This window comes from Vipera berus (genome assembly GCF_964194415.1).
Source record: "Vipera berus genome assembly, chromosome: 1".
Lineage (NCBI taxonomy): Eukaryota > Metazoa > Chordata > Lepidosauria > Squamata > Viperidae > Vipera > Vipera berus.
The window spans coordinates 199,881,041-199,902,404 of record NC_138202.1 but is presented as its reverse complement, the minus strand read 5'-3'; the positions used below and the strand labels follow the sequence as shown (position 1 = coordinate 199,902,404).

The 21,364-nt window shown below is 39.6% G+C and overlaps 1 protein-coding gene across 8 annotated transcripts in view; it reads right to left on the bottom strand.

Annotated features, from left to right (window-relative positions):
• The window catches only part of KIF16B (kinesin family member 16B), a 175,874-nt gene that overhangs the window by 122,271 nt on the left and 32,239 nt on the right, over positions 1 to 21,364 (bottom strand). For all 8 annotated transcript variants that reach the window (XM_081345912.1, XM_081345910.1, XM_081345911.1 and 5 more), the window contains one exon: positions 2,378 to 2,497. In XM_081345912.1, coding sequence (XP_081202038.1) covers positions 2,378 to 2,497 — 120 coding nt within the window. The remainder of the gene's footprint in view (positions 1 to 2,377; positions 2,498 to 21,364) is intronic.

Below are 21,364 nucleotides of genomic sequence, written 5' to 3'. Positions count from 1 at the left end.
TCCCAAATATTCTTGGGGCTTACATCACTAATTGTTTTTCAGCTATTAGGAACCTTTAGATCAAAAAAATTGAAATCACTGGGTGAGTTTCCTTTCAACCTTAGTGAAAGGAATTTTAAATACAAGTTTAAGGGCTTTAAAAAAATTGGGGATGGGGAGGTTGATAGGAATAAACAGCAAAAGGTTATTAGAACTTTGGTTTTGGAAAATAACAAACAGACTAAGGCTCCAGATGAATTTGAAATAAGATTTTGGAGTCAATTATAAGAAATCTTCCTGTAGGAAAATGCTTTTATTTTAAATTCTTTTTTTTTTAAATGATAGGATGGGACTTTGAAGGTTGGACTCTGGGTAGAACCAGAAGGAACTAAAGAGTACAATTAAAGGAAAAGAACACTTAAATTTGAGTTACAAATACAGAAGGGAAGGAAACATTTTAACATTTGGCACACTGAAGGGTATTTTGAACCCTGGACCCAGAAGTTAATTTTAAAATATCTGCCTCTATAGAGACACTATATTTAAAAGATGTTATGGAAGAGGAACAATTTTACCAGAAAAGACTGAGATTGATCTGAAAGCGGATTTAAAAATGCCTTGGTGGATGTCTTCATAATGAAAAGAGATAGTACGCAAATAACAAACCAAGCAAATGATTTGGATATTTTTTCCCATATTAGATTTACAAAAAAAGGCTTCATAAAGCTTTGAAGAATTTTGTGAGAAGGGACAAAGTAAAAATGAAAAGAAATCAAGTTGTAGGACATAATTTAAGGGGACTAAAGATCAAGATTATTAAAAATAAAAGGAAAGAATATAAAAATTGGTTTAGTTGATCAGGATTAAAATATATATGTTGGTATCCCTGGTAATCTTTAATGGAGTTTTGCTGATCAAGGTGAAATGATGAGATTTTAAGGATTTCTTTATAGATAAAATATGGGATATGGGAAGAAGAGATCACCTGTTGTATTTTAATAAAAGGTAATATGTTATTAAAATTGTTTATACTTGTGATGAAGAGGGACATTTTATATATATATATATATATAAAGGTAAAGGTAAAGGTTCCCCTGCACATGCATGCTAGTCGTTTCCGACTCTAGGGGCCGGTGCTCATCTCCGTTTCAAAGCCGAAGAGCCAGCGTTTGTCCGAGGACGTCTGCGTGGTCATGTGGCCGGCATGACTAGACGCCAAAGGCGCACGGAACTCTGTTACCTTCCCACCGTAGTGGTACCTATTTTTCTACTTGCATTTTTACGTGCTTTCGAACTGCTAGGTTGGCAGAAGCTGGGACGAGTAACAGGCGCTCACTCTGTTACGCGGCACTTGGGATTCGACACGCCAAACTGCCAACCTTCTGATCGACAAGCTCAGCGTCCTTACCCACTGAGCCACCGTGTCCCTATCTCTATCTATCTATCTATCTATCTATCTATCTATCTATCTATCTATCTATCTATCTATCTATCTACACACACACACACACACACACACATACATATTCTTCTTTACTATGTTATTTTTTTCTTTTCGAATTTATTTTTCTTTTCTGTACTTTCTATTGTTTCTTTTTAATATTTTTACTTTGTTATGAGTTTTTTTATCACTGCAATTATAACTTTTAATAAAATTATCATGAAAAAAGGACTACCTATATTTCACTACTATGTTGAAAGATGATGAGTGCATATGAAAAATTATTTTGCTCAAGCTACAAAGGAAAATTATAGCAAGAATTCTCTTACGCTTTTAATTTCTCTTCCTATAGCTCTATAAGCAGGTAAGAGGCTGCTCTCAATTCTTACATTCAAAAATTTATTGAATTTATTGTGAATTTTGGATTAAAAAATAACACTTTTGCTTCTTGAACTTCAGGTTGCTAAAATCACAGAACACCAACTGACTTATCCTGTCTCTTCCTGTACAAGCTTAAGGTACATTTTCCTGGAACTGGAGGTCTTATTAGTTAGTAGTGTATGGTTTATCTCATGCTTCCCATGACAGTTAGTAATATTTGTTATTTAATTTACTCAAATTCATTTTAAGACCAAATGATTTCTAATATTATTAGAAATTATTATTTCTTTTTAGTTCTGGCTTATTAAGGAAAAGCAAATTGAATGTTTCAAAGCATCAACAAGTCCTAGACAGAATAAAATGAATTAAGAACAAATAAAAGAAAGAATGTTATTCATCTATCACTAATACTCAGGGCAGATATAGGCAGGAGATGACTGATAAAAGCATATTAAACAAGTTAGAATATTCAATTTTGCAGAGAAGTAACAGATGTTTAGCTTCTTCAGTCAATAAATTAGTACTAAAATACAACTGTCCTTTTAGAAACTGGAAAGCAGATAAATATTGAATTACCTTTAAATGATACAAGATGATACCTGTGCTCAGAAGATCATCGTCTATGCCTATTAAGTGAGGCAACTCAGAATCTAACACAACTCCAATTCCTTCTTTCCGCAAAGCTAAAGTTTGCTCCTGTAAACACAAACAGGATAAGGCCCTCTTAAAGACATTTTTGTATATGAATTCAATAGTTATATAGTTTATTTTATCTGTGGGTAAAATCATCACAGTATTAAAAGAAATACTGGAAATGACTATAATTTCTACAAAATAGTGGGAACCATCATCATAAATCAGTTGAATGCTGATTTTTAACTATGTATTAGAAAACAAAATAACATGACTTAAAATGTAAGGATCAAAGCTTTGATATTTAGGAGCAAGAAGGTTGATATAGCGTGTGATTAATATCATCCTTCAATAACTTTGAACTCATAATTTCTGACCTATGGCAATGAGTTCCAGAGATCCATAAAAAGTAGAAGTAATTTTACTTTGTACCAGGGGCTTCCATTGATAACAAATATACAAATGAACAGCATTCCGATTTTTCATAAAACCTACCCCAAATATAAATTTGATGGTTATATTTTGTTCTATTAGGGCTTCTAAAACTCTTCAATAAAACATATTGCAATAATCCAGTTTATTTGTTTAAAATGTGGAGCTATACATGCAAATGCCACAATAAAATATGCTCACAGCAAGCCACCAAAATTGCATACATTGGAAAGAATTTTTTAGTCCATCATTATCAAATGCACTTCGCCAGTTTAAAGCTACAAAATGATTCTTGAGTGCATAGACCAAGTTTAAACTAACAAGAAATATTCATGGACAGGTTTAGCTACTTTTGTGTGCAATCTTATACAGTATTATGCTGATGTGCAAAAATGTGTATGATATAAATTTACAGCAACTAAATCAAGTAAACTAGCATCACTAGAGTCAAAGAACCAGCTGAAATTCATGTAGAAGATATTTAATGTTAATCTACTTGTATTTTAAAAAATGGAATTGAACATTAATGTTTCCTACAAGTTTCATGCCTCATTTTGTCTTAGTTGGTATAAATTAATTTCTACATAAAAACAGACACTGTAGATATGCTGACCTACAATTCCCTTTTTCCTTCAACCAGCATGGTTGATTATGTATATACAGTTCAGTGCATCGCTCAGTCTGAAAACCCATATAAATGAAAAAGCCTGTAACACCACTAAACACAGTTGATTGTGTTTTAAAATATTACATTACCTAGCAGAGCAAAAAAAATTTGAACGTGAGAACATACTCACCTATGGCTCAAATGCCACTTTCCCCCATCGAGACAGAGTCCATTGCTCGTGACAGACTAATTTCAGACTGTCTAGCAACAGGCAATTTTCGGGAAACTTACTTATTATGGCTTGGCACTTGAGCAACTACTCCTTCACTACAGAATATGCTTTATGACATTTTCTCTTATGTCACAAAATGTTTTATGGTAATTGTATGTCACAAAATGTTTTATAACATTTGTTAAAAGTTCAATTCCATGGGAGTCATGGATCGTGGACTTAAACATATTCTATAAGTTAGCCCATTTGAGGTACCTTGGTGCAAAAGTTGTTGCCCTACAGTGCACTGTTTTGCCCAGTTAAAGATTATACACAGTTTTAGTAGTATATAGATATCAGTTTAGAAATAGGTTGGTTCTGAATGTGTGACTGATGCATAAGTCAACTCACACATGTATACAATAAAAGAATGAATACTGTATAAATATAAAAGGTGGCTTTTATGAAGCAGCGGATATAGTGGAAGTAAGTACAGTTAAGTATGGGCAAGTATATTTAGTGTTGTTGGTGTGAACCAATTTTAGCTATGTTTCATTTTCTTGTTCTGATCACATCCCTTTAATTTCTTTCCCTATTTTTTACTGTTTTTCTGAGATCTGCATATTGTTGTTTACCCTTTCATTGTAAAATTGCAGAAAATGGACCATCTGGTTTTTGCCAGTCCATTATATCTCATGCAACAATCCCAAAGCTGTTTCAAGAGAATGGAACCTACTTGGAAGTATGGGGATAAAGGATAACTATAATAGAGTAAAAATAGAGAAACAATGCAACTTGTTTTGCCCTAGCAAAATATTGATCTTTAATATATTACTACTAGTTATGACTCTTTGGGTACATATGAGAATTTATACTACCCTGGATGAAGCCATGATACACAGAAATAAATGTATTCATTTTCAGTGACATGATGTTGAAATTATAAATTATAGGAAAATTAATACAAAAATGAGAATGACCAGCTAAAGGTCAAGACAGTACAAAAATACACTCACGTTTTTCTCAAATAAAAAAGATCAAATGTTTTTGCAAAGACAGATGAAATGGCCTTTGAATACCAATCAGTTTGATTTTGTGTACCCCACTATAAAATAATTAGTGCTTTGCTCTCTCAAATGTCATAAGTAATTGGCTTTGGTCAGATAGCTATGGATTTTGCTGATATGTTTTATACTTCCACAAATGTGTGAATTCTGCTTCCCAGTTAAGAACTTTGCTGAAGTATTTTATATTTCCACAAATGTGTGAATTCTGCTTCTCACTTAGAAATGTTTATTGTATTTTTTCTCCAAGCTTAATATACTCCTGTATTGAAGCAACTTACAACTAAGTTGTAAAACAACTGCCTTATACAACACTACTGCATCTTTCACGCAGTGTTCACAGTGGATCTGTAATATGGTATATAAAGGTGGAGGCAGAAGTCTAAAATAAACCCATCTTCTACAGTAATCCATCTTCTTGGGCTATCTCTCAGTGCATTTCATAATCTACTTAATAAATAAAGCATTTCCATCATCAAATTAAAAAGTATACACCAATACACCAAGCAACTAATAAATTAAATAAAATCCATAAAACTTTGAAATACTTTCTGACACATAATCAACATTAGAGTTTAATAATACTTAAGAACAAACCGCAAATGTTCTGTCTTCTGGACTGTACTTTACAACCCAACATACTTTGCCTATATCCATCCTCACCCTAGGAGGTTCTTTTAACTGGTAAACCTAGTGAACTCTAAAGTTCAAATGAAAATAAAATCAGCATCAGTTTTCATCATGAAATATATATGCTATCTATTATTTAGACAGCAGATGTAAATGTGTTTCCCATGTCAATGTTATCTGGGAGGAGTTTGATTCTGTGACCCCTGATGAAGTGGACAGGATTATGGGGAGGTTGAGCTCCACCACATGTTTATTGGATCCGTGCCCTTCCTGGCTGGTTTATGCAGCCAGGGAGAGGACACGAGGCTGGTTCCAGGCGGTGATATCTGCTTCTTTGAGTGAGGGTAATTTCCCCACCGTCTTGAAGGAGGCGGTGGTGAGACCTCTCCTCAAGAAGCCTGCCTTGGACCCAGCTGTCTTGAACAACTTTCGTCCAGTCTCCAACCTTCGCTTTCTTGCGAAGGTTGTTGAGAGTGTGGTGGCGCATCAGCTCCCTCTGGTCCTGGATGAAGCGGATTATCTGGACCCGTACCAATCGGGTTTCAGGCCCGGGTACAGCACGGAGACGGCATTGGTCGCTCTGGTGAATGATCTCTGGAGGGCCCAGGATAGGGGATATTCCTCTGTCCTGGTCCTATTAGACCTCTCGGCGGCTTTCGATACCATCGACCATGGTATCCTGCTGCGGCGTCTCAGGGGATTGGGAGTGGGAGGCACAGTTCTTCGGTGGTTCTCCTCCTATCTCCTGGGACGTTCGCAGTCGGTGTTGGCAGGGGGGCAGAGATCGGCCCCTAGGTCTCTCGTTTGTGGAGTTCCTCAGGGTTCGGTTCTCTCGCCTCTCCTGTTCAACATCTACATGAAACCGCTGGGTGAGATCATTCGTGGTTTTGGAGTTGGGTATCATCAATATGCTGATGATACCCAACTTTTCATTTCGACCCCAAACCACCCCAGTGATGCCCTCGCTGTGATGTCCCGGTGCCTGGAGGCGGTTCGGGTCTGGATGGGGAGGAACAGACTTCAACTCAACCCTGACAAGACTGAGTGGCTGTACATTCCGGCATCCCGGGACATTCAAAACGTTCCATCACTTTCTATGGGGGGTGAGTCTTTACCCCCCGTAGATAGGGCTCGCAACTTGGGAGTCCTCCTGGATGCACGGCTTACCTTAGAAGACCATGTAGTAGCCGTGACCAGGGGGGCTTTCGCACAGGTTCGCCTGGTGCGGCAGTTGCAGCCCTATCTAGACCGGGATGCCCTGTGTACGGTCACTCATGCGCTCGTGACCTCTCGTCTTGACTATTGCAATGCTCTCTACAAGACCACTAGGAGGCTCCAACTGGTACAGAATGCGGCCGCGAGAGTTGTCTTGGGAGTTTCCCGGTACTCCCATGTTACACCTTTGCTCCGCGAGCTGCATTGGTTACCAGTTGTCTTCCGGGTGAGGTTCAAGGTCTTAGTGATGGTTTTTAAGTCCTTACATGGCATGGGTCCGGAATACCTCAGGGACCACCTGCTGCCGGCGTCGACTCCCCTCCGCCCCGTGCGTTCCCACAGAGAGGGCCTCCTCAGGGTGCCTCCAGTCAGAGAATGTCGGCTGGTGGCCCCCAGGGGGAGGGCCTTCTCTGTGGGCACTCCGGCTTTGTGGAACCAGCTGCCGGTTGAGCTCCGGATGGCACCGGATCTCCGCTCCTTCCGGCGCGGGTTAAAGACCCATTTATTTGAACAAGCTGGCCTGGCCTGATGGGGAATCACTTAGGGTTTTAATATTTATATATATTTTTTATTGTTTTTATTGTGGGCAATAATTTAATTCTTTTTTAACTTTTGTATTTTTGTAGTTTTAAGATATGCCCTGTTCACCGCCCTGAGTCCTTCGGGAGAAGGGCGGTATAAAAATTTAATAAATAATAAATAATAATAATGTTACATAACTGTAAATTCATGTTAGCTGTACTGTACACTAAAGAGAGCTGCCCCACTCAATGAGGTATGTGCCACACAGATGGTCTCTTTTGCAAATATATATCCATTGTGTTTGTATTTTATATTTTAGATGAATGTAAAATTTCTTAGTGAAATCCTAAAAATGTTAATAGTAACATGACCAAAGTAAATCAGCAGTTGGTCAAACTTAACTGTCTTGAATGAAAAGCTAAAATAAATCCTCTAACATGAAAAACAGCTCTCAAATACATGAGATTTGGGGAAATTTAAACAAAATGGGAAAGAAAATTAGGCATTTTTAAAAAGTATTCAGTGACAGCAATTTATGAACCACCCACAGAAAATTGTTTAAGGAACCAGCAGCTTCTATTGGTCTCAATTTTCCATATGAAACAATCTAAGGAACCCCAATATGGGTTAGTACCAAACACAACAAACCTACAGATCTGGATGAATCATCTTTTGCGCCACGCACTTTATCTCATCCCAGCTCATCTCACAGGGTTATTCTTGTGGGGAAAATAGGAGGAAGGAGTGTTGGATATTTATTTATTTATTTATTTATTTATTTATTTATTTATTTATTTATTTATTTATTTATTTATTTTTATATACCGCCCTTCTCCCAAGGGACTCGGGGCGGTGTACAGAGTAAGGTAGGTATACAGTTAAACAATAGTAAACAATAGTAAAAAGCAAATGAAACCCCAAGGGCTATCAGGCCAGGCCGGACTGCTGGAACAGGTAAGTTTTTAAGTCGCGCCGGAAGGTGCGAAGGTCGGGGGCCATCCGGATTTCGGTAGGCAAGCAGTTGGATATGTTTGCTGCCTTGAATTATTTGTGAAAATAATAAAGGCAGGATACAAATAAATAAAATAATAAACTAATACATTATAATATCTTTTCCACCTTCACTGAAGTATGGACATAACATGTACCATGAATTCTTTATCCTGTTCATATAAAACGTGTCAAGCAAATAAGTCATGGAAGGACTTAGGGCTTGCTTTTAACAAGTCCTTCCTGTCATCCATTCAGGATTTAGATGTGTTAGTAATCCTTTAGTGTTCATCACGTACTTAGAATACAGAATAACCCAGTTGGAAGGGACCTTGGAGGTCTTCTAGTCCTTATCTTTTTATAGCAGAAATAAAATTGATTTCAGTATTCTAAACTTTGGTCTGCTTTTCTTTTTCTTTTCTTTTTTGCCACTTCCTACTGCTTCTTACTAAAACTTCTCCTGTCCTTTCCACCTAAGTCCCTAAAGTAAAGATCCAAATCTGTTACAGCGAAACATATATCAGAAGACCTGTACACAGGGCTTTTTTTCCCATAGAACGCTCAGAACGGAGTTCCGGCACCTTTTTTGGATGAAACCTTGTAGGATAGGCAAGGCGGGTTGTATGACATGTGTGAGTTCCGGCACCTTTTTCTTATACAAAAAAAGCACTGCCTGTACATATAACTATACAGTCTTTATTTACAAATGCTAGAATATTTAAATGAATACCAGAGTGCAATCTATTATATTCATTAAAAAAAAATACATTGTAAACGTATAACAGCAACATGGAAAACAGTAATTCAAATCCTGATACAGCAGGCTTAAGATCTTCCCAAAATTAATACTTTAGTATCTAGAGACTTTGGAATTTATTGCACATTTTTAGAAATTAGCTTTTCATTCATATAGTTACGGTACTATATTTAGAACAAAAGAACCAAGTTCAGAACAAAAACAATGTCTTTTTTTAAAGGAAAGGAAACAATTAAAACACCAGGTGACATATTAAAAAAAACTATGCTTAAAGACATAAAAATATGTATTCCACACACTGCTGAGACTTCCTTGTTAGATTTCTCTTTCTCTCTGTACTGTAAATAATGTTATCAATCAAGAAACCCATTAAAATTATGCTGCAAAATAAATAGGGAATGTAATGTTACACACAAAGCCTGTAAACAGCTTACCATGAAAAACAGATGGTACTAAAGTATCACCAATAGGCCTCAAAATTGAATGTCAGTTTGAAAAAGGCAGATATAGCATGCAGTTCTGACCAACTGAGCAACTACTAGGATAGAAGTTATAAGGATGTGGATTAATTATGCTATTCTTTTCAGGATGGTAAGAAAGTGACAGTATTACAATCATTATAGATGCTGTAATATACATTCTTTCTTTTATTACTTTTCCCACTTATGAATATTTACTAACTTAGCCACACAAATACTGACATTTATTAGCATACGAAGAAATTAGCAATTCCATTCTCATGTAGCGTAATTAATGATCTATTAGTAGTTTTCATTATAAAACATTTTACAGATTCAAATGTAGCTTTAACTTCTTCAGAATATGTAGTGTTAACTTTTAGTGAAGTGACCAAAATTAATAGATACCTTTTTAAATAAATATCTTTTCAAACATCTGCAAAGGTCCCATTAATTTCACTAAGAATATTTTGCCTAGTTCTACACATTTATCAAAAGTCTGTAGTAGATAAAAAAAACAGATAAAGGAATTTTATGCAACAGCAGCTAAGCTGGAAGCATTTGGTCTTTCTAAGCACATTTGCGTTTTTTCGGGTTTTGTTTAACTACTTTGCCAAAGTGTAGCCATCTGCATGGCAAGAGAGGCTTTCAATGCTAATATGCTGGAGAGCAGAATAAATCTCAATCTAAACATCAGAACAATGACAGAACTTGGAAAAACAAGCACATGTAATTTATTTTAATGGGGAAAGGAAAGAGAATTTGCTGATAATTAGAATAAGTGCTATAAACATAGCATCTTGGAAATAACATTAAAAATGTAGAATTGCTATCTCAGATTTAAAGTATTCTATTCTATCAGTGATATTACGGGAGATAATAGCGACAGGAGAAATTCTGTAATCAATCACCATAGGATTTTCTTTAGAATATAATAACTTTCCTGTTCACTGCTTCCTAACCAGACTCCAGCTTACAATAAAAGGTAAACTTGCGTAAGAAATTCATTGGTTAAAAGGCTAGTTACGTTAATTTACAAGAGTTACTCTTTGATTGCAAATTCACATGTAAAGTATGTATGTGTGTCTCCACTCGTTCAGTGACCATTAGAAATTACAATGGCACTGAATGATGGTTCTTATGACCAGTTCTTGAAGTTCCAACTGTCCCAGCAAGCCAACAATATGAAACTGTGTTCTGGATGCTTGGCAACCAGCTTCCTCTTATGACAGTTGAAGGATCTCACAATCCCATTTGTGAGCGTCCATGCTGGCTTCCCACAAGCAAACTCAAGGGGGAAGCCAGCAGGGAAGGTCGCAGGTTGCTCTGGTAAGTCTCCCACCCCTGACAGCAAACACCCCCCCCCCGCAGCCCCACTGTGCTTGCAATGTGCTGGTCCTCACACACCTTCACTCATCCTGCAGCTGCCACTCCCATCTGCCACATTTGTGCAGCACCAGTCCCTCACGTGGTCTCCCACACCCAGCAGTCATCCAGGTCATGGTTGTCCCAAAGGCGCTTTTTCAAGACGTTTGAAGACTCACCACCCACTGCAGCTCAAAATGGGAGTTATCAGAAGCCTACACCACCGAGCTGAAGGCCTGCCTACCAGCAAAGATGGGAAAGAAAAAATAAACAAACTAAAACACATCAAGAAGCCTCAGAATGTGCGGCTATCCCAAGTGGGCCTTCATCAAATCCCGAAAAAGACCCAGCAGGAGCTCCTCCATAACAGAAGAGAACAATAAACGAAGCAATGTTGTCATTCCATATGTTGCAGGAATATCTGAAAAGCTTAGGAGGATCTTCAGTCAACACAACATACATGCAAACTTTAAACCCAAGAATACACTAAGGCAGAAGTGTGTCCATCCCTAGGATAAAACACCCAAACACAAACTAAGCAACGTGGTATATGCAGTACAATCCAGTGAGACATGTGCAGATCTGTGTATTGGGGAAATAAAACAACCACTTCATAAACGCATGCACAACATAGGAGAGCAAACCCATCAGGACAAGATTCAGCAGTTTATTTGCATTTAGAAGACAAAGACCACTCTTTTGAGGACAGCAAAGTCCACATTTTGGACTGAGAGGACCACTGGTTTGAAAGAGAAGTCAAAGAGGCCATCTATGTCAAAATTGAATAGCCCTCTCTCAACAGAGGGGGAGGGATATAATACTATCTATTTCCAGTCAAGGCTCCACACCAATTTGCATTACTCAGGTGGCCTTGAAGACACAGATAAACCTCCAAGTGGATTCAATGACTCTCTAAAAGAATGCAAATGACCAGCTGTCTTGGATGAGAAATGAAATATCTTCAAAGAAAAACAAGTGCAGTTCCTCTTGAAAAAGCACCATTGGGACAACATTTTGGCTTATTTTCATTTGAAAGCGGGCATCAGAATTTCATTTTTTAATGTGTGCCAGTCGTTCATGGAAAATGACAATAAAGGTTATTCTATCATAGCAATAGTGCTATACAGCACTCTCTGAGCGATTAACTATGTCAGCCTATTGCACCCAACAATCTGCATCCTCATTTTACCAACCTTCAAAGGATGGAAGGCTGAGTCAACCTTGAGCCGGTTAAGATCAAACTCCTGGCTGTAGGCAGAATAAGTCTGCAATACTGTATTCTAACCACTGCACCACCAAGAAGAATAACAATAGACCTCTATGTTGGCAATCAAAGAAATGTGAAGGTCTTTTTTAACTAACTTGATTTGGTCTTGATCTATTATAACTTAATTGTGGTTTCAAATTAGCATGCATGTTAATTTAAGTTTTAGAAGAAAAATGCATTTAAAGATTTCAATTTAGTTTTGAATATTCCTAAAATATTAAAAGCTTTGTTTTAGCTAACCTTGGGGCATAGCAAAGAGGATCATTTTAGATAAGTGGAAAGAAATTTACTCTCTTGTTTTTCAGGAATGGATCCAGGATTTGAGTTTGTTATCTATTTTTTAAAAAGTCCTTAAGTTTTAAAAATAAGATGCTATGCTGTCCACATTTAATTATTTATTCAACAAAAAGAATTAGAATGAATTCATTGTATAAAGATCTTTATGCTACCGTATAAATCTTTACCCTTCGTTAATTTTTTTGATTGTGTTTAATTTATTTAATGACAATATTTAGGTTTATTTTCTTCATTGCATTACCTCTTTTCAGTATAGTGTTAAAATGTATAATTTTACCTATTTTAACATCGTTTTTTTTAAAAAATAGCAAATTTTACAGTCACTGAAGTATCTTATCTCATAAAGGTTGTCCTAGACCACGGGTAGGAAACGTTGGGTCTTTTATGACTTATGGTCTTCAATTCCCAGAATTCCTGAGTCAGCATGGCTGGTTTGCACCAAAATTGCAATCTCTGCACTTCCAGTTTTGATTGTTAAGCAATGTCCCGGATTGGGCTGTTTGCTGTTGGCTTCTTTGGCAGTTTCTTGATTGTTGCTCTGATGTTGACCTTGAGCTAATCTATGCTGATCTAGGTGCTGATTGCTGGTGGAGAGGTTCTTGTGTCTCAGCCAATTTACAGCCAGCTTTCCTCCTCCGCTGGCCCTCCCCTTTTCGCTGGCCCTCCATGGCCAATGGGCCCCTGGCCCTCCGCTCTTGTCCTTCATCCCTGCTCATTCACCCAGACATTATTTGACCCTGGCCTTTGGCTGCATGGAACAAATAGCCCTTAGGGCCATCACTTGCCACCCACCACCTGATTGACTGGGGGCTATTTGTCTCATGAAGCCTAAGGCCCAGGTCAAAAATGTCCAGGCGAATGAGCAGAGACGACGGGCAAAGGGCGGAGGGCCAGGGGCCCATTGGCCATGGAGAACGGCTGGGGGAGGGCCAGTGGAGGAAGAAAGCTGGCTGTAAATTGGCTGAGGCGGGTGGCTGGGGGCAAAAGGGGCATGGCTAAGGGTGGGTGCCTAAACGCTCCATTCCGTGTTGGGTCTTTTGGTCTGCTTAGGATGTTTTGAAGGGCTTCAGTTGGCTTGTGTGCTGTGCTTAATTCCATGCGGTTGTAGTAATCTGTTGGTAGTTTCTGAGTAGATTCTAGAGGGATATTGTTATTGGTACTTTGTATGTAGTTATGTTAAAGGGGAGTTAAAGCACATTATGAATTTGGTTAATTGTATATTATGCATAATTTTTATTTAGAATATGATTATTATAACCATAATCCTGTATTTAGCTCTGGGAAGTGGGAGGGGGAAGTGGGCGGGTTTGGGGTGGGGGGGATTTGGGGATATATTGTAAAATCTTGTTTTTGTAAAACTCTTTAATAAAAAAAAGTAATCTGTTGGTAGTTTCTGATATATTCTTGATGTATGGCAGTGTAATTCTCTTTAGGGTTTGTGTTGGTTGTGCTGTATTGGGTTGAATGGTCAAGGACATTTTGATACAAGTTGCTTGGATATCCATTTTGTTGGAATATGTTGTATAGATGCCCTATTTCCTTTTTCTGCTGTTCCGGTTGCTGCAGCATGTTTGGGCTCATCTAAATAAAGTCCTCCTTACGCAGCTACTCTTATGAGAGGTTGTTGCTTTGGTAGGGGAGCACCAGGTTAGTATGCATGTTTTTTCAGTAGACTTGTGTTTCCAGTTTGCCATTGTGGTCTCTGTTATTCAAGATGTCCAAAAGGGTAGTGCACTGTTGTTTTCTTCTCTAGTAAACTGGATTCCTTTAAAAATGTTACTGAAGGTTCTGTGGGTATTCTCTAATTGGTCCTTTTTTATTACGGTGAAGGTGTGTCTACATATCTGTTCCATATTTTCGGTTGTATTTGTGAAAGTGCTATGGCTTCTAAACGCTGCATGATAACATACGGATAGAGCACAATACCTACAAAAAGCAAAAGAAATACCAGGGGCGGGGGGGGGGGGGGAGAGGGAAGATGCATACATCCCAGTCAACACTAATAGAATACAAAAACTAGACGACCAGATCAAGAGAACCCTCAGTGACCTCACTAAGAATGGCCAAATTACCAAAGAGGAACAGTGACGGATGAAGAGAGCAGTGGCAGGGAATTTCTAGAAGCCTGGCACTCTGACAAATCAGGCTTCAATAGATTATACATAGACATTAACAACATCTATAGACTATGCAAAAGGAGACTATCACCCGGCTCCCAAAGGAGCAAAAACACACAAGCACCTCTCCACCAGCAATCAGCACCTAGATCAGCACAGATTAGCTCGAAGTTAACATCAGACCAACAATCAAGTAAACAATGCCATAATCAAGAAACTGCCAAAGAAGCCAACAGCAAACAGCTCAACCAAAGAATCTCTAATCCACTAACACTGGCAGGCAAGCCACTAGAATATAAACTGACAGCAAACAGCACTCTTTACTTGCAATGATGATGTTACAAATAAGCAAGTCAGAGAGCACCAAGGACCCTTCAGGATTAGCTTAACTGTTCATGTTTCCTGTCTATTTGACCTGGGGAAGGATAACATTTACAGGAAATTTCCAGTGGACAATTTCTTCCTGTAGCCATGGTCCTTTCTAAGCAAAGGAGTCTATAGAAGCAGCCACAGATATTGTACATGTTATTAGGCCAAGCAATGGCACGCTTCTTTGCTGTTGCTGCAAGTCCCGTAGTTATAGTCAGTCTTCTAATCTACTAGCTTTTCAATTGCCAGTTAAGTAGGAAACAAACCCAAAGGATTCCAATCTAGCTAGATGTGCACATCTGAGAAGCAAATCAGTCACACTTAATTCATCAAACCAACTTAGAGGTTAAAGCACAAAAGTTTGCACTAAGGCTGGCATCCTAGAGACCATACTAATAAAACAGTGTCAGAGGTAAGAACTGGGCAAAATCAAAACAAAGTTAAATTTGATTTAATGCAATTGAAATGAAGTAATTAAAAAGAGTTAAAGTGATCAATTATTTAATAGGTAGGCTCCATTAAACTTCTCAATCTAAGAGCAAGTTTTCAAGGGGCTCTGTAAACCACAAATTGTACAGGTTATAGGAAAAGGTGATTTTCAAAGCTAGCGAGACAGCCACAACATATATTTCCAGAATCTAGGTCCAATAACCTACATTTACATTTCTTCTTAAATATAGGTCAGACTTCCGTGCTTTATTATTTTCAAAAACTTTTTTTTTGAAAGCCAGATTAGAAGGGTTTCTTGTTATGCATTGTTATTTGGAATTCTTAGGGAAACAGACAGTAGCTCATTTAGTGAACAGTCTTCCCTTTTCCGTTCTCCCAGATGAGTTCCATAAAATGTTGCATAATGATAGACTTTGACTTTCACTGGACTAATGATCAAGATGAGGAATGTTAGTATTTTTGATTGCTTATAGAAACAATCTATGCAGCATCCCTAGTCTCTCCCAGCTTAGGAAAATCACAAAAATATGTAGCATACAGTTTAAGATGTTAGATCAGAACTGGGAAGATCTAAGGTCAAATCTATAGTCATCAAAATTGACAAGAAGATTTAGCCCACGCTACTGGCTTAACCTAATGTCCCTCGTGGGATTCTTATAGGGATAAATTGGAGAAGTGATATGTACGGTATATCATTTTGTATACCTAGAGGAAAAGTGAGATATAACTATAATAAAATAAATAAATAAGTAAACATCTCGGGGGGGGGCATTCCTTCTCACATCTGACCATCTTAAAATGCTGGAGTCGAGTAAATCTGATATTAGTTAAAATAGAAAAAAAGTTTCTTCACATTTTAATTAAACACCAAGATTAATATAACCCTAATTGATTGAAGAAAAGTAAATTTAAAAAAACCTTCCCTCTTAGATGTTATATGTCATTCAGTAAATGTAATGGATTGCCTTTTTAGGTTCAAAAATACTAAGCTAAATAAGAACAAGATGAAGAATGATTTTTTTAGCAACTTAGAAAGGTAGCTGGACAAATACATAATACAAAAGGCCATACTCTACAACAACGTTAAATCTTTTCATTTAACATGCATATTTTTTAAAAAATGAGCGAAGCTGATAATTATCAGAACTATGGGAGGTTGAAAGGAAGAATTTGACTCTTTATTTTTCACTGTAGTCACTGGAAATTACTCCTAATGAAAACAGCATCTTCAAAAGAGAAAAAGGAAAAATAAGCCTTTTAGGATTAACACTTTTACTACCAGTGTAATTTGAATGAGTGACAAAGGAAACTAGTTATTAACTCTTTGTGCAAGTTTCTGTGCATTCTGTAGCCAGAAGTGCATTATTGTGTCACATCTAGATAAAATATGAGGCTAGATTATTCCAATTTATTTTTTTCCAATATAGACAGAGTCCCACATACAAGGGAAGCAAATTTCTGTATCAGCAGTGACATCTAGTGATCAGAATAAAATCAAGGATAAGTATTGTGAAACTAGAAGTTAATAAATATTTTCCTTTTAGGAAAAGAATGCAGTCTGAATATTACAAGGTACAGTCTTGATATCTTTTTAGATGTTGTCTGAGCTTCTTACTACTTACACAAGGATTTTTCAAAAGGCATAAGAGATTATAACTGCATATGATGGAAAAGGTTTACATCCGTGGAGGATGTGATCTTGATACAAGGGCTAAAAAGCCAGAACTTGAATGGTGTTCAGAACAAGCTAGACAGTGTCGTCAAAGCTCAATATGCCAGAGGTGTTCATGTCGCTAATTCTGCAACTAGGAGATATTTCAGGCTGAATCTGCACTTCCTCAGAAGAGCTAAAGCTGTATCTAGTGCTATTCCTGAGATTTCTTTAAATTCTCATCCCAGTCTCTGCAGACAGATACTGCAAATACAAGTAGAGTTTTTATCACTTGTAAGGGTACAATAAACCTACCGAAGAAATGGAACATACAAGTTTGTAAATAAAAGATGTCAGTATTGTTCATAACTCATGCCTGACAAAGCATGTGCATTTAAGTATACTGAGCATACAAACATATTATTTCTTAAGAAAATATATTTAAGAAGAAATATGACAAGTATGACAAAACATATGACAATGTTTGTGGGAATTGGGTATGTCTAGCCTAGTGAAAAGGACTAGGGGTGGTGACATGATAGCAGTGTTCCAATATTTGACAGGCTGCCACAGAGAAGAAGGGGTCAACCTATTTTCCAAAGCATCAGAAGGCAATAATAGATGGAAAGTAATTGTTGTGATTCAGCGTCAGCCTGTGATACCGGCAACTGAGTCTGATGATTCTGAAGAGGAGGAGGAGGAGGAGGAGGAGGAGGAGGGGTTTGGAGAGCCTTTGGTGTCAGAGGGAGGCTCTGATGCACTGCAGGACTCTCAGCCTGGCCCCTCCCATCATGTTACTCATCAGACTCAGCCGTGTGAGCACGAGGTATTGGACGTAGATGATTCACAGCTGGATCTATTCAGGGACACTAGGAGCAGGAGGCAATCCAGCAGAGTAGAACAGAGAAAGGCAATGAGACAACTCGGTGAGAGGAAGAGAAGGCAATGAGAAGCCAAGCCTTGGGACTGCTGATAAAAGGGGAAGGTGTGGGAGGTGGTGCTTGCTGAAGGCAACCGTTTGAAGATCTTCTGCTAGAGTCCTGGTCTGTTATTCCTGTTTAACTCTTGTTTGAACTTTTGGTTTAACTCTTGTTTGAACTTTTGATTTCTTTGTAAATAAATTTGGTTGGGTTTTTCCAGCCTGTTGACTATAAAAAGGGGTTGTCCCTGACATTCAAACAAGGCTGGTCGTAGGCTGGAACAGAACAGTAATCAAGAAGCAAACCAGCCTAGAACTAAGGACTAATGAAAACAACTAACAGTGAAAAGGCTTGCCTTCAGAAGTGGTGGGTGCTCCATCACTGGAGGCTTTTAAGAAGAGATTGGATATTCAATTGTTTGGAATGGTATAGGTCTCCTGCTTGAGCAGGGAGTTGGACTAGAAGACCTCAAAACTCTCTTCCAACTCTGTTATTCTTTGAGAGAAGCGCTGCCAACTTCTCCCCCTCCCTTCATCCCTTCCTGGGAACAGAAAGAGGGAAGGAGGGAAGGGAGGGTAACAGGAAGGAAGGAGGGAAATAAATGGGAATGAAAAGGAGGGAGGCAGGGAAGGAAGGAGGGGAGGGAGAAAGGAAGGAGGGAGGGTCTGAGGGAAGTCCTGCCTTAGCACTTGGCCACCAGCAGCCCTGCTGCCCTTTCGCCATCCCCTGTGTTCTCCAATCCTATTGCGGAGGATGCTTTGGTTACAAAGTTGGGTCTCCTCATATGGAGAGGGAGTGGGCCTGCCTCTGAACCACGCACTTTGCCTTCCTGCACCCACCATGAGCAACCTGGCCAAGGAGAGCAAGCACAGCAGCAGCAGCTTCAAGGAGGTGGTAAGCACAGCTGGGGGGGCCCTTGGGGAAGTGGGACTAGGCTAGGCTGGGCTGCGGGGTCCCTGAACTCGAGGGCTGGGCGCTTGACCTCCAGTACCTAGGGCTCTGGGCAGCCCGCACCACCATCCAGGGGCCTGCCAGCATAGCCTGAGGGGGACGGTGAGGCTCCTCCAGTGGACCATGCCCCGGCGCTCGCCCCAATCCCACCCTTCTCCACTGGAGATCCTCAGATCCGCCCGAGTCCTGCCCAGGCCCACACAGGCTCCCCTGATATGAGTGATGTTGAGCTGGCCATGCCCATCAAGTAGGCCATGCCTACCCACACCACCCAGTAGGCCACGCCCAGCCAAGCCACACCCACGTCCTCCCCCGAGGGCAACCACAATGCTGATGCGGCACTCAATGAAAATGATTTGGACACCCCTGCACTAGATGGACCTCCTTAGTAAAATCCTTACTCTCCTATGAGTTCTGTTATCAACTTAGATAAACCTAGACTGTTCAACTTAGGTAGTTTATTCTGTATTTCTTTCATTCTGTTCTGAGCAAATTTGAGAAAAACATTCCCATCTATACTTAGCCCACATAAACAAGCAACATAGAATTGTAGAAATGTCACATAGACATTTCCTCCTGGGGAGGAAAGCTATGGCAAATCTAGACAGCATACTAAAAAGCAGAGACATCACCCTGCCAACAAATGTGTGTATAGTCAAGGCCATGGTTTTCCCAGTTGCAATGTATGGCAGTGAAAGCTGGACCATAAGAAAGGCTGAGCGCCAAAGAATTGAGGCCTTTGAACTGTGGTGCTGGAGAAGACTCCTGCAAGTCCCTTGGACTGCAAGGCGATCAAACCGGTCAGTTCTAGAGGAGATCAACCCTGAAGCTGAAACTCAAATACTTTGGCCACCTATGAGAAGGAAGGACTCACTGCAGAAGAGCCTAATGCTGGGAAAGATTGAAAGCAAGAGAAGAAGGGGACCACAGAGAATGAGGTGGCTAGATGGAGTCACTGAAGCAGTAGGCATGAGCTTAAATGGACTCCAGAAGATGGTAGAGAAGGCCTGGAGGAACGTTGTCCATGGGGTGAGATATGACTTCGCAACTAACAACAACAACACATAGACAATGCTATTTTAAATTGTGCAATAAATCAAATATTATGCTCTTTGTTTCATTACTGTATTCCATGGCCATCATTCTCAACTTGTTACATTGGTGTTTCTAAAACAATGCCAAAATGGTGAGCTAAAATACCTTAAAGGAATACATGGAATTGGAGACAAAATGTCAACCTTTTAGTAGACAGAAATCACCAACATGATAGGCTAAAAGAAAACGTATAGTCCATGGGTCGGCAACCCACGGCTCCGGAGCCGCATGCAGCTCTTTGAGCCGTCTCCTGAGGCTCCCAGTCGCCTGGTGCACGCGCACCTCTCCGAACGGGCAGTGGTGCGTGCGCACCTCTCCAAATGGAGAGTGGCGATGCTCATTAGGAGAGGTGCACGCGCACCTCTCCGAATGGGTGGAGGTGCGCGTGCACCTCTCCAACCTCCGCCCAAACAGGCAGTGGCGCCGTCCGTTGGAAAAGCAGCTTTCCCAAGAAGCGGCGCCACTGCCCATTCGGGCAAAGGTGTGCGCGTACCACTCCAAAGGTTTGGAGAGGTGCGCGTGCAGCTCCACCCGTTCAGAGAGGTGCGCGCGCACCTCTCGGAACGGGCAGTGGTGCCGCTTCTTGGGAAAGCTGCCGCAGCCTGTTTGCAGGCTGCCGCCTTCCTCTGAAGGCGGCAGCCTGCAAACGGGCCGCGGCAGCTTTTCCAAGAAGCGGCGCCACTGCCCGTTCGGGCGGAGGTGCACGCGCACCTCTCGGAACGGGCAGTGGCTTTCCCAACGAGCGGCGCCACTGCCCGTTCGGGCGGAGGTGCGCGTGCACCTCCGCCCGTTCGGAGAGGTGCGCGTGCACCTTTCCGAAGGGGAGATCTGTTGCTGCACAGGTGCCTCCCATTTTGCGCATGCGCAAAATGTTTTTTGCGCATGCGTAGACACATGCGCGCACACTTTTTGCGGCTCCCACTTTTTTGTTTGTGTAATGGAACCGGTTCCAAGTGGCTCTTTTCCTTTTTCCGGTTGTTGACCCCTGGTATAGTCTATACACACTATAATCCTGCACCATTTCTTATTTTCTAACAACTGAACAAAAGGCAACATGAGGGTTAATTTAAAATTGTAGTTTATCGTGATCTTGAAAACATACTGAATATAAATATTTTTACATTTAAGTCAAAAGATGAAATAGATGAAACCTATCTAAAAATGATAGCCTAAATATGAAAAACAATGTGCATGCCTGGAAATTTTCCTTCACTCTCTTTGTAAGTATGGCATTCAATACTAGACATCATTTAAACAGCAGTCATATTTTCCCATCCCACACTTTTTTTACTTGCTGATCACAACTTGTCTAACAAACAGTTCTTGGCAACTCATGCATTTGGAACAATTTTATAAAGCTCTCATTGCTTAATAAAAATATTGCTGTAATGTGGATTTTAAATATAATTTATTTTTCTAAAAGAAGCAGAAGTATGTGTGCTGGCCATAATACTAACTGCTAAAAACTTTATTAAATGAAATCACAGATCACAAAGATGGACATCTTCTTTATCCCTGAATCTCTTAATCAGATAAATGTCACAACAAGTCAGGTGGGAAGA